Consider the following 17,233-nt stretch of genomic DNA (forward strand, 5'->3'; position numbering starts at 1 on the left):
CTCTTTCTTATATTCATAAATGATCTTATGTCTGCCACTTCTAATCCATTAAACTGTTTCACCGACGCCAATACCATCATCTTCTTATACTTGTTTCTAGATTCACAGCCTTGTCCTTCGGATGTGGATCTTGGGGAGCCAGAAACCGTGTAGAATTTAATGCTTCAAAAAATCAATGCTGTCTCCTGTCGTTAAAGAGAAACACACCCCCGATGCCACTATCTATAAGTGGTACTTGCATCCAGGAAACTAATCACTGTCAGTTCTGGGTATGAGTATCACAGATCACCTTTTATAAATTGATCATATATTTGATATTGCCAAAAATGCTGCCAGGTGCTTAGGATTTCTCCGACGGTGCAAGAAATTTTTCACCCTTCTGATCTGGCTGTAATTTACAAAGCCTTCATCCGTCCAAAGCTTGAATATAATTCGCATATCTGGGCAGGTGCCTCTAAAACAAGTTTAAATCTCTTGATTAGAATACAAAAAAGGGCTTTAAAATGATAGGCGATAGAACTATAATCGAAACATTTACATCGCTAGAACACCGCCGCAATGTTTTATCGATATTTTTATAAACAATGTTCTGTCGAATAAGCCAATTGCATTCCACCCCTAAAACGATTCGGCAGTAATACTCGCACTTCAAGGAATGCTCATCAGTTTACCCTTGAGCTCAATTTCGGGAGTACGGTCAAGTATAGAGATTCTTTCTTAAATAAATTAGCCAACTCTGTTTTTCCTTCCAATATTGATGTTCAGAAACCCTTGGGCGCCTGTAAATTATAAAAAAAGAAAACTTCACAACTTACCCTTCCTAGTAGAGCTGAGTTTGAAAAGTAGCCAAGTAGCCAAGTCGCCAGTGTAATGGAACAAAACGATGAGATTTTGTATGTTCGTTGGAGAGACAATGGTGTTGTTACGGCCGGGTCTACAAAATTTGGAGTGAAAGCAACATGTAAAACGTTACTCTCCGGAATTGAAAAAAAAACGTTACGGTTCAAATGCCTTCAATGATGCACCTCTCCAACAAAGGAATGGGAGAAATATAATCGTTTAAAATATAAATGTATATCGCAAACAAGAAATTGTGGTACGGGAATTTTTCTTATATGATCAATGCAGTCATTTAAATTCTTGGATTCTAAAAAAAAAAACGCAACTGACTTTCAGACGTGGAAACGTATTTGACAAGGTATACTGTGTTACGAAAAAATCCCGGACCTTCTGGAAGGTAAATTTTGACCAAGGCAACTACTTAGTTTTCCAAGTGTCATGAATTTCAAATTCAGAACTTTACTTCACAAACCTCTACTTTAAGATCATAGTACAAGAACTACCAAACACATTGCCTATTAAACACTCTTCGGACAAGCTGCAAAAGTCCATTACGATTTGTCTTGTGTATTGTAAAGAAATATTACTTATTTCTTTTTTAAATTGGCAAGGAACCCTTTTACAGAAAACATTAAATGCAATTGTGCAGAAAATAAATAAATTATAGAGTAGTAAAGCTCAGCTTTCACTTGAATGAAAAAAAAATTATCAGTTGTCATTTTGACATAATAGCTTGACTTCATTTGATAGTTAGGGGGATTTTTCTTGACTAACTTTCCAGACAACTTTCCAATAAAGTTGCCTGAATTGGAAGGCATTTTTTTGGCAGCTGGCCAATCAGATATTAGAAACTTGCCTTACTTTCAAGTCCCTTATGTGGCCTGAACCTGCCCATTTATTTTCTAATCTATAGATAGCGGGCAAGTGGAATGCCACCGATGCCATATGGCATCTAGAATTTCCAAACAAATGTAGCAGCATACATTTTTAAAATTTTTTTTTAGGTTCTAGAACCTATTTACAACACTCTGACCAAATATTATGCAAACATTTTAACATACAAAAATACGGGCTTTAATGGGATAACCCCTTGTTAACTTTTTTACTTTTTTTTGTCAATCAATAAAACACTAAATAACCCATTTGAGCAAATATAAGTCTTCCATGATTTATTTCATATCATTTTCTAAAAATCCTTACAGTTATGCATGTTGTATATTCTGAACGGCTATCTTTTTTTTTTATTTATTAATTTATTTAACTACATACATTTATATTCTACGCATCATCATTATCATCCATTTTTATATTTTTGTTTTATTATTTTTTGTTTCCTAGTTTAAACTTATACATTTTCGGCTTTTTGTTGTCTTTCATTTTTGTTGTTATTTTTTAATTAATAAATTTAAATTTTGAATAATTCATAAAATTTTTCGATTTTCTAATAACTATTTTTTATTTATCTAGTATAATTTATGTTGTATTTTATTTGCACAAGAATTAGTACAAGATTTATATCACTGCGAAGTATAGTTGATTGAAAATTATTATTATATTGTTTATAACAATATAATATTTAATTTTATTTTTTTTTGTATTGCAATATAGTTTGTATATTTAAAAAAAAATTAAATTTGTTGCATGCAAAATTTTATTTTGAATATTTTATTTTTTTCTTATTAAAATTTGACACATATTTTATTTTTGTATGAAGCTATTTGTTTAAAGTTACTTTAAGTAACTGTAAAATTTTATTTATCTATTTAAAGTGATATTATAGTCTTGTTCTTAAATCAATAATATTATTTATATTTTGTTTGCTTCGGTATTTTTTTAATAAACTACACAAATTTACATAGACACACAGATTTTAAATATAAATATAATAATTAAATAAAAAAAGAAAACTAATTTTATTTCATTTAAATTATCTAATTTTTTTTAATATTAAAATTTAAGGTACACCAGGAATTAAATATGTGTAAATTGATTTGAATGTTTTCTTTTTTTTAAACTTTTTGTTTGCTTATAAACAGGGTTAAAATAGCACCGCTACATTGTTGATTACTTAAATACTTAGTAAATTTTAATGTTTTTTTGTTTAAATTTAAATCCCGTAGAGTTAGTTGGTGAAGTAAAATTGAAAAATAAAAATTGATAGTTTTATTTTTAAAAATGCGAAGAAAGTTAAACAGCAAAACCTATTTTGTATCATATATTTATAATAATTCACAACCAGGTTTAAAAGCTTCGAGCCTTTTTTGACAAATTTTAGGCCTGTAAAAAAATAAGCATAACAAAAAAAAAACACTCTTGGATTTCCCATCTCATCACTGAATAAATTATTTAAAAATTAATTTAATTATTATATTTGTGGCGTAGGGTTAAAAAGTTCGAAGTTCGATATAACGGTCTTTGTTGTCGCTTTCGTTTAATACTAACAACTTGAGTCTAGAACAACTGCTAATTATCGTTTTGATTTTGTTTTAAGATAGTAAGATGGAATAATTCATAATTGTTTTGATATTAACGTTTTAAGTTCATCGATTCCGTTTGATCAGCTTTCAACTTAAGGCGTTTTTGTCTAACGTCGAAAATATATTGAAATATTTCGAATCGACGAAATTGGAAACGCTAAGACTTTTGCACTGTTTTTGAAAGCTACAACTTTGCCTATTGACATAAGAAGTCAACGACATACTTTCGAAATCAAGAATTTCGAAGATGGAAACAATTCCGAAGGTAATTTAATTTACGATAACCTTGTTATCGATTAATTAGACAACATAACCTAAAAATAAGAATTCCTTTTAAAATTCATTATTTTAGGCTTGCATCAAAATATCGATATTTCATTATAACTTCAAACACTCGATCGTTAAAAAATTGTATGAAGTATTAGAATGGATCTTAAAATTAGTCATTTATTGATTCCAAATCGTTTTTGAAGTTCTGTTGGGGTTCAAGACATAATATTTCACATTCTGTTAGATACTGTTTTTGTGTTTAAATTGATCAAGCAACAGTGTAACAGTGAACTCACATTTTTTTTTTGAAAAAGTGTATAAAACTACAATTAAGTTGGAAATGCTGTAATGGGCAGGTCATCTTCATTCTTTGAACGAAACTAGTTAGTTTTTCAAGTGTCATAAACTTCAAACTCAGAACTTTACTTCCCTAACTTCTACCTTCAGTTTACAGTACAAAAACTACCAACAACATTTTTGTCTACAAAACATTCCTCGGGCAAACTACAAGTCCATCCCAATTTGCATTTCGTAATGTAAAGAAATATTACTTATTTCTTTTCCAATTTGACGAAAAACCCTTTTACACAAAATATTAAATAAAATTGTACGGATAAAAAAAAAATCATAGAATAAAGTTCAACTTTCAGTTAATTGAAAAATACATGATCGATTGTCATTCTCACATAAGTTGACTAACTTTCCAGTCAAGTTTCCAATAAAGTTGCCTTGATTGGAAGTCAATTTTTTGGCAGCTGGCCAATCAGATGCCAGAAACTTGACTTACTTTCAAGTCCCTTATGTCGCCTGAACCTGCCCATTGTAAAGAAATATTACTTATTTCTTTTCCGAATTGACAAGAACGCCATTTACACACAAAATTTAATGGAGTTGTGCAAAATTTATAAATCATAGAGTAATAAAGTTCAGCTTTCAGCTGAATGAAAAAGCATGATCAACTGTCATTTTGATGGAAGTAGACTTGACTTAATAGTTGGGGAGATTTTTCTTGACTAACTTTCCAGTCAACTTTTCATTAAAGTTGCCTTAATTGGAAAGTAATTTTTTGGCAGCTGACCATTCAGAGTCTAGAAACTTGCCTTACTTTCAAGTACCTTATGGTGTCTGAACCTGCCTAATATCTTTGAAGGTACATACTCAAGTTTTCAAGATTTTTAGACTTACCTGATCATTTCCAATTCATGACTGTATGGACACTCATATGTATTTGATTTTCCAACAAGAAATTTAATTTTGATATTTTAAAGGTTTAAAGAGAAACCACTAGGTTTTTATTTAGCCTAAGGAAGAAGGTCTGCTATTAACAAGGGAAAACTTTGTTAGACAAATGACCACCACGTTTACGGTTGCTTCACCAAATCCCTTCCAACAAATTATGTGTTAACAGTTCGCATATTTATAACTTTACGAATTACATCTTTAAAGTCTTAAATCAATTTGGTAAATTGACATTGACCCAATCTTTCACAAAACCCCAGAGAAAAAAGTCTAAAGGTGTTATTTAACAGAGTCCCGGTCACTAATTGTGATCATCTCTTCGAGAAATAACATGGAGAGTTTAGGTCTTCAGTTTGCGAGCTAAGTTTTCAGGAGCCTTACTCTGAAATGTGTTTCGAACGCAAATATTTTCGAAACCGAATACAAAATTGTACTCTGTATTTCAAATGCGGATAAGAAATCTAGTACTTACGGAATGACAAATCCGTATTCGGATTTTTAGTACCTGGCAATGCGTTTACGAATGTCATTAGCGTTCGAAACGAACATTTTGTTTCTACACCAAGAGAAGTAACGAATTGCAATTCGAAGGTGGTTTTTAAAGGACACAAAAGGAAAACTGTGTTAAGTTGTGTGAAATAGATAAAACATAAGTAAGGAAATAATAATTTATTCAAAATTTAAGCAAATAAATTCCAGGGAATCATCAGCGAAAAATGTGCATACGAAACAAAAGCAATAATTTGAAATTATGCCGGAATTCGTATGACTTGAAGGAAGCACAAAAAACGAAAGGACTATGAAAAAAAAGCTTAAACTTTCTAAGCTTGAATTAAAAAGAGAGATCTTGCAATTGCAGAGCACTGAAGGTAAAAAAAAGTCATTATCATAACAATAATTCTTAAGTGATAATAATGAATACATTTTTGGTCGTCTTTATTTGTGATTTGTTTCTATTTTTTGTTTGTATTTTTGCTTTAACAAATCTCAAAATCTCATAAGAAATACTTCGAGACTCGGCAAATCTATTCGATAACTCGAAAAAGTACTAGATGATTGTTTTATTCGATTCGAATATTTTACAGAATAGGAATTCGTAAACGAATCGAATATCAGATTCGATTCAGATTGGCTTTCGAAACTCATTACAGAGTAGGGCCCTAGTATTCTAATGCGCAGTTGAAGAATATATCACTCTATTTTTAATAAAGAAGTAGTTTGACCTTGGAAAACGTCCAAAGATGAGTTTCAAAAGCAAACGCTGAACAAATAGTGGACTATTTTAAATTAAACCTCTGATTAGGAAACCCTATAGTAATATGTAGTTTACTAAAACGGTCAGCGATGAGACCTTGCCTGTTATATCTAATAAAACAAATATTATTACAAGAAATCTTAAGAAGTTGTTATTAAATATATTAAGCTATTAATAAATTTAAGTGAAGTTTAATATGTAATTAGGATTAAAAAATTCGTTTTCTAACAGAAATTAATTAAAGTTTGAAGAGACAAATTTTAAACTTTCTTGAAATTCCACATTCTCGATGTGTAGTTAAAAATGAATCTCAATACTTGATAGTATTGCCAAAAATAAACTCAAGGGCAAACTGGTGAGCAATACTGGAAGTTCGAGTTTTACGGCTGAATTTTTTAAGGGGGGTCAGGTTAGGTTAGATTGAAGTGGCTGTCAAAGATGGAAACGAACACAATTAGGCCAGTTTAATGGCTCATTGTGATACCACATGAATCTTGAGGCTTCCTCCTAAGCTCAATGGAACCAGTTTGAATCCCTTACGAAACGTCAGAGGCTGATTACACTGGTATGATTTAGATCGTTTAGATCATTGAAGAAGAATTCTTCTAGGTAATTCTTGCGTTTTCGAGCTAGAGCAGGGTATGTACAGAGAAGATAAAAAACTGTTTCCTTCTCTTCCTCGGCCTTTGCTTGTGCAAAAGTCATTTGGGAATACGCCTATTCGCGTGGCGTGCTTTCCTATTAGACAGTGTCCGGTTATGACACCTATTATCGAGCTTATATGCGATCTGCTGGTATTAATCCATTTGGTCCTGCAGATTTAAAAGGTTTGAAGCTGTTGAGAGCCCATTGTAGCTTGGCCCTTGAGATCAGTCCTATTGAATATGTTGTATTAGGACTTAGACGTATGTAACTGTTGCAAGTTTGGTAAGAGAACTACCAGGAAAATGAGTATCCAATAATAAGTTCAGCGATTCACTACTTAAATTTGTCCAGGGGCTTCAAAGTAAACGACACTGTTGTTATTTGAACATCTGCTTTGATTAAAGCCGAATTTAAAAATGTACAAACATTTAAGATCACAATAAGCTTCTATTTGTGTTTTAAAGTTATAAAAGAACAACAAACTGCTATTAATTATTACACTTTGCGTACCATCAATCTTTTAAGAACAGTTTAGAACAATATTTCAGCAGGTGCCTACTTTTGAGATAAGGATAATAAGGCAAGGGAATTTAAAAATTTGTTAAGGTTTGAGCTGAATATGGTCAAAGAATTATAGTTTCTTTATACGTGGTCAATTTTAAATTCTAGGAAAACATTCGAACAATTATCATAAAAAGGAAACTAAATGAAACAACTAAGAATATGAAGACTCAAAACACTGAATTAATGGGTCATCCACTGAACAGCCTTAATTATTATTTAATATCTTAAGACGTTTTTTTGTTCCCAAACATCATCAGCTAAAGTCATTTTCTAGAGGTTTCTCACTCCGAGTAAAAATATGTTATCAAGATTGGCGGAAAAGTTTTGAAAAATGTATTATTCATCTTGGAGAATATGTTGAACACCAATAAAACCATTTAAAATAAAATATTCAGCCCTATTGTGAGTTTCACGTGCACAAGATTCCATCTGAAAAAATCCCTTTTTTCAATTCGCCTATTGTGAGTTTCGGGCGAAAAAAAATCATGTTCGAAAGATTTCCCTTATTGGGAGCACTCGATTCGGGCGGAATGAAATGCCATTTGGCGATAAAATTTCCACTTATTTTTTAGAGGTGAACAGAAGAAAAAAAAATTACAATGTAAGTTATTTATATTAACAAACAAAATAACTGTGTTGTTTTTATCTACATATGTTTATGTAAGGACCAAAACAATAAATGCAAATCAAAGCGATATGCTGCTAAACAAGATGCAGGAAAATCCTGAAATCGCAAGAGGTTGTGTCAAAGAAAGTAAATAAAAAAAAATGCATTTTGGAAGCAGATTACATCGAAGCTTAATAGCACTGGGTCTCCAATCAAGACTGAGTTCGAATGGAAGAAGGTAAGGGTTCAATTTAATTTACATTGCACAAAACTGAACAAAAAAAAAAAACATTTTAATTAGGCTTAGACCGACCAAAAACGCTACGTGAGGATAAAGGCTGCTAGAAAAACAAAATAACGGAAAAAGGAACAGAAGGTGGACCAAATAGGACACTAAAATTCTTGCCTGCTGAAAAAGCTATTTCCCAGTTTGTTTGTTTCTTCAAAATCTACCCAAAAAGAGGAGTTTCGAAAATATGGATAATGAAATTCAAATTGAAGAATTTTTGGATGAATTTGAAAATGATGCACAACATATTCACTTTCTGATCCTATTACAGTCGTACCTGCAACTATTCTTGCTTTAACCAGTGAAACCACCAAGAAAAAAAAAATATTTGCAAAGTGAGTACCCAAGAAGTTGTTATGGATGAACTTCAAACACATAAGGAACCTTGTGACAAAGTGGGTGAAGCAATATCTATCATGAAGGATTATAACAACAATATACAAAATTGTATAAAAAAATTTTTATATTTTCTTTTTATTGTAAATTATAAATTACTTATTTTTATTAGTTCTTGACGGTGTCAAAACAAAAATACAGTTCACTAGGGTTTTCCGTTTTCTAGACACGAATACTCAAATACCAAAAAACGAACAGGGACATTGTGAATATCCACTTGCGCAAGAGTTTCTTTGGTGAACAATTGATTGGTGTTTAATTGCGGCTGTACATAAATTTCATTGCGTTTTTATGTTCAACAAGAAATATAGGTTTAGATTTCATTTTCTCCTTTAATCAGAGATGAGGAAATTTATTGCGAACTCAGTTTGCTGAACACGACAATTATTCCAACTGTCAGTTCTGATTCGAAGTGAAATTCTATTCGAGCGAAATTCACAATAGCCCTTTAAATGCCGGGCGAACAAAAATATTTCGGGTGAATGACTTTCCTGGCAAAACTCACAATAAGGCTGATGATTTTGTGATCCCGAAATAATTATAAATAGCAACCTACATAGGGTAAGTGTTGCTAATATGGCCCACGTTCGTAATATGACCCACCGCAATATTTTTTGTTTTAAAGAATCATGGCTTCAAGTTCTAAGAAACCCACAAAACCAGGACAAACTTGAAGATATGATTAAAGCAATCTCTGCATATATAAAGACAAAAAAATGGGTTTCTTAAAACCGTCAAAGGAATTCAACGTGCCTAAAACAACTCTACGTCGTTTGGTAGCAGAGGATAATAAACCTTTACATAAAGTGGTGAGTGCAAAACTAGGAAGAAAACCCATCTTTCCGCTAGAACTCGAAGAGTCTTCGGTTGATTATACTCCACAAATGGAAGGAAAACTCTTTGGACTTACTCGCAATGACATAAAATCATTAGCATTTCAACTGGCACTAAATAAAAATATACCAAAACCCGTTTTCATTGATAAACGAAGTGCAAGGTAGGTCCTCGTTGCGGTTATTCCGTAAGCGTCATCCGTTGTTGTCATTCCGGCAGCCGACTGGATCGTCTTTTGCTCGAGCTAGTGGATTTTCAAAAGAAAACATTGACATTTTTTTTCAACCACCTTGAAAAACTAATGGTGACGTACCGTTTCTCTCCTGACAAAATATTTAACGTGGATGAAACAAGAATCTCAGTTGTTCCATCCAAAATGCCGAAAGTGTTGGCACTCAAAGGTCGAAGACAAATAGGAGCACTAACATCAAGTGAAAGAGGCTCGTTGATAACCGCAATTTTGTGCATGAGTGCTGGGGGATCGTTTGTACCACCACTGTTTATTTACCCTAGGAAAAGAGACAACTCAATTCTAATGAAAGGTGTACCGCCAGGTTCCATTTACGATAATCATCCATCCGGATGGGTTCAAACGAATTTATTCACGAAATGGTTCAAGCATTTCTTGGATAAGGTGAAGCCATTGGCATCTTCACCTGTGCCTCTAATAATGGACGGCCATGCAAGTCACACAAGCAATATTGAACTTGATAACTTGGCTAGGAATAATCACGTCCACACTCTTTCCATCCCCCCGCACTCAAGTTACAAAATTCAACCGTTAGACCAAACATTTATGGGTCGTCTCAAAAAATACTTAACAGAAGAAATTAGACGCTGGGTAATTAATAACGCAAGGGCTTTGACGCATTTCGATATAATTGAATTATTCGGGCGGGCCTACTTAAAAACTCAAAAAGGAGACATCGCGTTGAATGGACTTGCTTCGACTGGCATATGTTCATTTGATAAGCATATCTTCAAGGACCACGAATTTATGCCCGCAGAAGAGGTTGATGGAACCAACTTAGAAAATCCTGGTCAGTTGAATGCGCCTACTAGTCCTCACGAGATTATGCAGATGGAACCAGATCCAGATGAACCTTCCACTTCTACCGGAATAAGGTCAATTGCTGAAGTTTTGGAATCTAATGCTAAACCAGTAGAAACAGACCTTCACTTTTCGGAACCTTCTTCTTTCATAACACCCCCTGAAATTTCTCCAATTCCCATTCGGACTATCAATTCGTGGAAGAAAACGAGGGAAATCCGAAATTATTTCATCTTCCTTTCATCTGGAAGAATCGATGAAAAAAAAGGTGAACCAAAATTAATGAGGCCAAAGGCAGAAAGAGATATAAAACGTAAGCTTTGTTTAGATACGAAGGTAGAAATATCTTAATCATATGATAGACTTCAACTTATTTTTCTTTGTATGGTTTACATTTCAGAAAGTTCTTAGGAATTTAAAGCTAAGAGAAAAGAAGACTAATCGTAAAGGAGTATCGTCTTCATCAAAGAGTGATCAAGATTTCGTTCCAGACGAATCATCAGATGCGAGTACTGATAGAAGCAACCAGGAAGATGCCAAATGCATTTACTGTTGTAGTTTGTTTTCGGATGATAAGGGAGGAGATTAATGGGTTCAATGCGTCGTATGCACAATGTGGGCAAAATAAATATTTCATATGTGAATTTTGCAGCAATTAGGCTATAATGGCTGAATCACAAACACGCTTCAGCTTCGGCTTCGTCTGCGTTACGGTGGGCCTGTTTCGAGGTTACTTTGAATGACATTTCTTTTATTTCATCCCTCCAAAGAACAAAATATTTTGGTTGTTGACATATTTTTACAGCTGTTGAGCAGTCAGACAACGCTCAAGCTTTTCCGTTTGGAGTCACATTACGGTACATTACGTTCTTTTCCTTACGATTGTAAAAAGAAACGTGAGGTCGAAGCTCCATTGTAATAGCATGCATTGAATTCCTTTCTCTGAACTCGTAAACGTCAAGTGAAGTGGAAGCTGGAGCGTGTTTGTGATTCAGCCATTATATACCCTGGTCCGTATTTGAAACAAAGTGGGCCATATTAGTCTTTTTTTTTTAATTGCGAAATGAAGTTGATTTAATTTTTTCTCAATATCTTTTTTTTAACTTACTATTTATGTTTTAAACTTGTAAAGACTGAACTAAAAATTATTTGTAATATTAAAAAAAAGTATATAATTGAATGTCGTTTTATTAAAAAAAAAACTTAAGGGTGGGCCACATTTGCAACACTTTCAATAGATACTGAGATATAAGCTAATATTTTTTATTAAAAGAAACAATTTCGGAAGAGATGTTTTCATCAATAAAAAGAAAAAAAAATAATTTTTAACGCTTCACAGGATATTTTAAAACAATACTTGGGAACGATATGGATTTTGAAAATATGTAGTAAACGAAACTACCAAAAAAATTTCAGTGCACACAAAAAATCAAATTATTCGAAATGGGAGTTTTTAAAAACTATACTGAAAATATTTTTAGTGCTTTTCTATGCTATTGCATATTTTTAAATTAAAACAAAATAAAATATATAGTTTCCCAGAAAGCTAAATACATTAGATAAATATTTTTTTTTTTGGATTCCAAACAGTCCATCAATTGATTGCTTCTTAAATTATTTTCTTTTTTTAAAAAACGATTCTACACTCTATAAAACACACACTAGGATTGTCTTTTTATACTAAAAATACACATACAAAGGTTTTTGTAGTAAAACATGCACAAAATAGAAGACAAAATAAAAACAACAACAACAAACTTTTCAAACCAAAAAAATCGTTTTTTTTTATATATATAATATATTAAAAATTACAAATTAAAAAATTAAAAATCTTAAGGATAAGAGAAGAAAAAGGGAAAAGAAAATGAGAGGAGCTTATCGAAAATCGCTCAAAGTAATAATATTTATAACATAATTATTTAGTTTTAATAATTAGATAATATATTTACATGCCACTTATTTAAAAAATAAAAAAAAATATGTAACGTCGACCTTACGGCTAAGTCTTAAAATATTACGAGCAACTTTTGTCGACAGACGCAGTCATAAAATTTGATTGATTCTTATATCTTAATATTTTTGCTTGCTTCATTAAATTTTTATTTTTCAAAATTTAATAAAAATAAAAAAACCTTAGGAAAAAATAAAAATTTAAAAGGTCTTTTTTTGTATCGTAATCTTTTAAGCTTCGTAAAAAATAATTCCCTTTTCACACTGATACTTTTTTTTGTTGAAATATTCTCTTGTTTTTTTTTTAACTGTTGGCCTTAATTAATTTTAAATTTTAAGAAGAAAAAAAAATGTGTATGAAATAAATAATTGAACTGATATGTTTTTTACATTATAATATTAAAAGTGTGATAACGCTTATTTCGAGGATCACTACTCTGATTTCTTATAAACTTTCTGAATGATTCTCACTATAAATTTATTTATTTTATTTTTTGTGTTTAATTAAAAAATTTTATTTAAATTCTAATAGGTAGGTAAATATATATAAATATGTTAAAAATAAATATATTTTTTTATTTGTTTTTGTGTTGTTTTATTTCGAAATAATAGATTTTTTATTTTATTAGTTAGCAATGTATAACAATTCTTAAATTTCTTTCATCTAAAACAATTTTAAAAGTAATTCTTTTGTTTGTTTCTTTTTTTTGTTTAAATTTTTTAAATTTTTTGTGTTGTTCTTTAAATTTAAAAAGTCAGACGTTTTTCTTTTCCTTATATACAAAAAAACATGTTGTTATTTTTTTTCTTCATTAAAAATATGTTTATTTCATTATATAACTAATTTTTAATTATTTGTTTATTTTTTTTTTACTCTATATAGATTCTGCTACTTGTTTTATTTATTTTTATTTTTATATTTATTTGAGAATTACAAAGTTTTTTGTTTTTAAATTTTATTTTAGTAAATTTTTTTAAACGAGATAGAGACAACAGTCCAATAAAATTTGAAAATATTGCATTTTTACGAGTGCTTATTTATGTTGTGATGTGTTCTATTCGCTAATTAAATTTATTAAATTCTATATTTTTATTTTTTACTTATTTAACAGAAGGAAAAAAAAATTAAAGGAGTATTCGCAGCCATTATAGTAGTTTTTTTTTGTTTTGTTGTATTTTTAATTTAGTTTAACATTTATGCACTTAGAATTCGATAGTACACTAAAAATATTAAATTTATATGCATTTTTAAAGTCGTAACATTTAAGAATTAAACCGCATTCCGCAAGGCGTGTTTTTTTTGTTGTTTTTTTGCATTTTTCATATTAGCCATAGTTTTTATTTGTTTTTGTAATTTATGATGAAGTGCTGGCTGGTGATTCCTCGTCGGTCTTGGGAATGTCAAATATTTCAGCAAATAATGGTGGTAGCCGAAGTTTTGTCCAATTAATTCGAAGCCAGTCTAGATGTGAGAAATGCCTTGCGCCAAGTGAACGCAATTCGGGTATTTTAGCTTCTAAAGCTGGCATTAGTTGCATAGCTTGTGGTGAACTGGCTCGGGAACGAACTATTTGAACACGTAGTGCTTCGGTAATGCATTCTCGGGTTTGAGCAATCATTTTGTGTTCGGTTATGCCAGTTCGATCTGGAGCCAATAAAACCATGACGGAGAAGAGACCGATTTCAGTGTCGCTTAAATTGTAGCCGTTTAGAGTGTTGGCAAAATTAACCATTGATACGGTAAACTCATTCTGAAAACAAAAAGAAGAAAGAATCTAAATTAAATATTCCTTGTTTTAATTTTATGTATAAAAATTGATGTTAAAGGCTATGGTTTTTAAGAAGAACGCTAACCAGAATTAAATTCCAACGACTTGAGCGAAACGGTAGAAATCAAATGTCAAAATTTGTTTGGGAAAAATATTCTGCAAAATATAGACTTTTATCTCTCAAATTTGAGGCAGAAATCGAAGAAAAAAAAAACAGATACATTTTGTGACGTTTATTTTGACATACCTAACACTTTCTCATATATATACCTCACGGAAATTTCTGTACGGCTGGCCAGCATCGACTGGATATGCATGAAGAGCAAAATGAGGTACCTAAACGGAACCTACGAGTATATGTCAGCGTTAGACTGGAAGGGAAAAACAGGTACCGGTCTCCTAGAAACTGGAGAAGAAAAAAGTGTTACAGTGTTATGAACAAAAAATCTGTTCTTTTTGACGAGTTGGAGCAAATTTTTGGGGCTAGGAAAAATATTATACCAAACCTTGTCCATCAATCAAACTACTCCGCTCATGATCTCATCGAGGAAATCCCAGAGGAGGACCCAGATTATTATGAAAAGGAAAACCACAATTACACCACTGGAAATGCAGAGAGTTTCCAGGAGGACGAGCAGCCGGAGCTATCGCCAGTAAGCAAAGCCAAAGGATAGTTCCATTTTTACCATTTTGCAATTTCAGAAATTATGTACATTTCACGTTCATATAGGTAGGTACCATTGTTTTCTTAATCCCGGCTTCGGCTAAGGTTTTCCAGGCAATAAAACATAATTCAAATTTCTTTTCGGGAAAATAAAACCTTTCTTTAACCACCCTTAAGCTAAGCCACCGTGCTGGCAATACTTTTATTGCTACCTGTGGTGAATTCTTTCACCTGGTTGTCATATCGACTGACGTTTCTCGTAAAGTGTCATAATAACTCTCGCAGAACATCGGGGGTGTGCAATTTCGATTTTGTTTAATTTTAAATAATAAAAAAAAGGAAATTAATTCGCGTCCGATCTTCGACAATATTGGATTCGAAAATCCAATATTGTTTAAAAATAATCGGAATTATATTCAGTCCGTCGTCGGGTCGGTATTACGGTGGAAAAATTTGCAACAACCTTGTGGGGAAATTTATATTTTCCAACAAAGTAGAAAATTATATCTTTACATGAATATCCTTATTTTGTATTTGATTTGTGATGCATACTTTCACTTTTCAATATAATATAATAATAAATTAAAGAAAACAAATTTATTCGTCGCGAAAAAATTGTCAAACTTTATTCGCGTTCCACATTATCCACACCCGCAACGAATAAAATAATCGCGCGTACTTAACCAACAAAAAAATCATTGTTGTTTTGGTCAATTGTCAAAGTCAAACTTAATTCGCTACGAAGTAAAACCTCTTATGTGAAAAAAATGTCAAAATCGACGAATATTTGTTTATTCGTTGGTCGTGCTCATGTGAATAGGGCTTAAAGCATCTTGCACATGAGATATGAACTGCGAACTGTGGATGATTATATGCTTAGATAACTTCTTTTTGGAATTTGAGAAAGAAAATATTATGCTTATGGGAGACTTCAATGGTAGGATTGGAGACAACCAAATAATTATTAACGAGTGGAGACAACCAGAATTATTTGCAGAATTAAGCCTAGTACATACCTCCTCGTGAAGTGAACGTTCGCCAGTGGAGAAAGTGAACTTTTGACATTGCTCACTGGTACACACTTGTGAGTACACGCTGTGAACATCGTCAACTTCATCAGTTGAATCTTCAAATAGGTATTCTATTTCATATGACACCATTTTAACTTTTTTTTTAGAACAACGTGCAAGAAGCCACAAACTTTAAAATGCGGAAACCAAATGTCAAAGCTTCACCAACAGTTCCCGTACATTTTGCACGTGAATAGCCCGTGAACGAAAACTCTCCACTTTGTTCTCCACTCAGCTTCACAAGCAAGTTCACGAGTGAACCAAAAACTGAAATTTGTATGGGTTCACGAGATGGTTCACAAGTATGTACTAGGCTTTAAGGGTAACAACTGATAAAAAATTCGACGGAAATGGTAAAAAAATAATAGAAATGTGTGAAACCATCGGACTAACACTACTAAATGGTCGCTTAAAAAGTGATAAAGAAGGAAGTTTAACTTTTATTAGGGGTGCTGCGTGCTCAACGATAGATTAGTGCTTCATTAAAGGGAAATGGCTTGAGTGTGTCGATGATTTTAAGGTAAATGATTTAACTCATTCAGATCACCAACCAATATCTTCAAATATGATAGAGAACAAATAAAAGAGAGATACAGATCAAACCTATATGAAGAACTTATGCTAGTAAATCAGAGACTGATCGCAACCATCAACGAAACAGACGAGCTAGCAACCTGTTACAGTCACAGCCGCAAGACCACTCCAATCGAGACAAAGGAAAAAGGGAAAACAGCCTTGGTATGATTGGGAATGCGAAGCAGCCAGAAAAACTCGTTTGCATTGTTAAGGATACTGAAAAAAACTGGAGCCACAAACTATAAACAAATCAAACAAAAAGTACAAAACGCCGTGCGAACAAAACCAAAAAGCATACACTCTCACACTAGCAAACTTAAGGATGATAACGATAGCGGATCCTTCTAGAAGATCGTGACGACAATAAACGGCACAACTTTTGGGCAGAATATAAAACTTGATGCTTCTATATTAGCAACCCATTTCGAAAAACTCCTGAACAACAATCTCAATGAAAACGAACTTTACTTTGCGCTGCCATTTTTGGAAGTAGAAGTGCTAGATCGCCCAATAACTGCACAAGATGTAAGCAGAGTCATTTTCCGCTGCAACAATAACAAAGCTCCTGGTGAAGACCGTATTCCATATGAATTCTTCATAAATTCAACCGAAACTTTTCTAGAAGAGCTTACAAAGGCTTACAACTCTATTTTAATTTTGGAAAGGTACCGGAAAGCTTCAAGAAAAATATAATATTTCCTTTACTAAAGAAGGGTGACCCAAAAGATCCAAGCATA

The 17,233-nt window shown here is 32.1% G+C and overlaps 1 protein-coding gene across 3 annotated transcripts in view; it reads right to left on the reverse strand.

Annotated features, from left to right (window-relative positions):
* Positions 1 to 4,286: 4,286 nt before the first annotated feature.
* Positions 4,287 to 17,233, reverse strand: part of LOC129944270 (ecdysone-induced protein 78C) — a 143,251-nt gene continuing 130,304 nt past the window's right edge. For all 3 annotated transcript variants that reach the window (XM_056053597.1, XM_056053599.1, XM_056053596.1), the window contains one exon: positions 4,287 to 14,168. In XM_056053597.1, coding sequence (XP_055909572.1) covers positions 13,773 to 14,168 — 396 coding nt within the window. In that variant the 3' untranslated portion in view covers positions 4,287 to 13,772. The remainder of the gene's footprint in view (positions 14,169 to 17,233) is intronic.

Source organism: Eupeodes corollae, chromosome 2 (assembly GCF_945859685.1).
Source record: "Eupeodes corollae chromosome 2, idEupCoro1.1, whole genome shotgun sequence".
Classification (NCBI taxonomy): domain Eukaryota; kingdom Metazoa; phylum Arthropoda; class Insecta; order Diptera; family Syrphidae; genus Eupeodes; species Eupeodes corollae.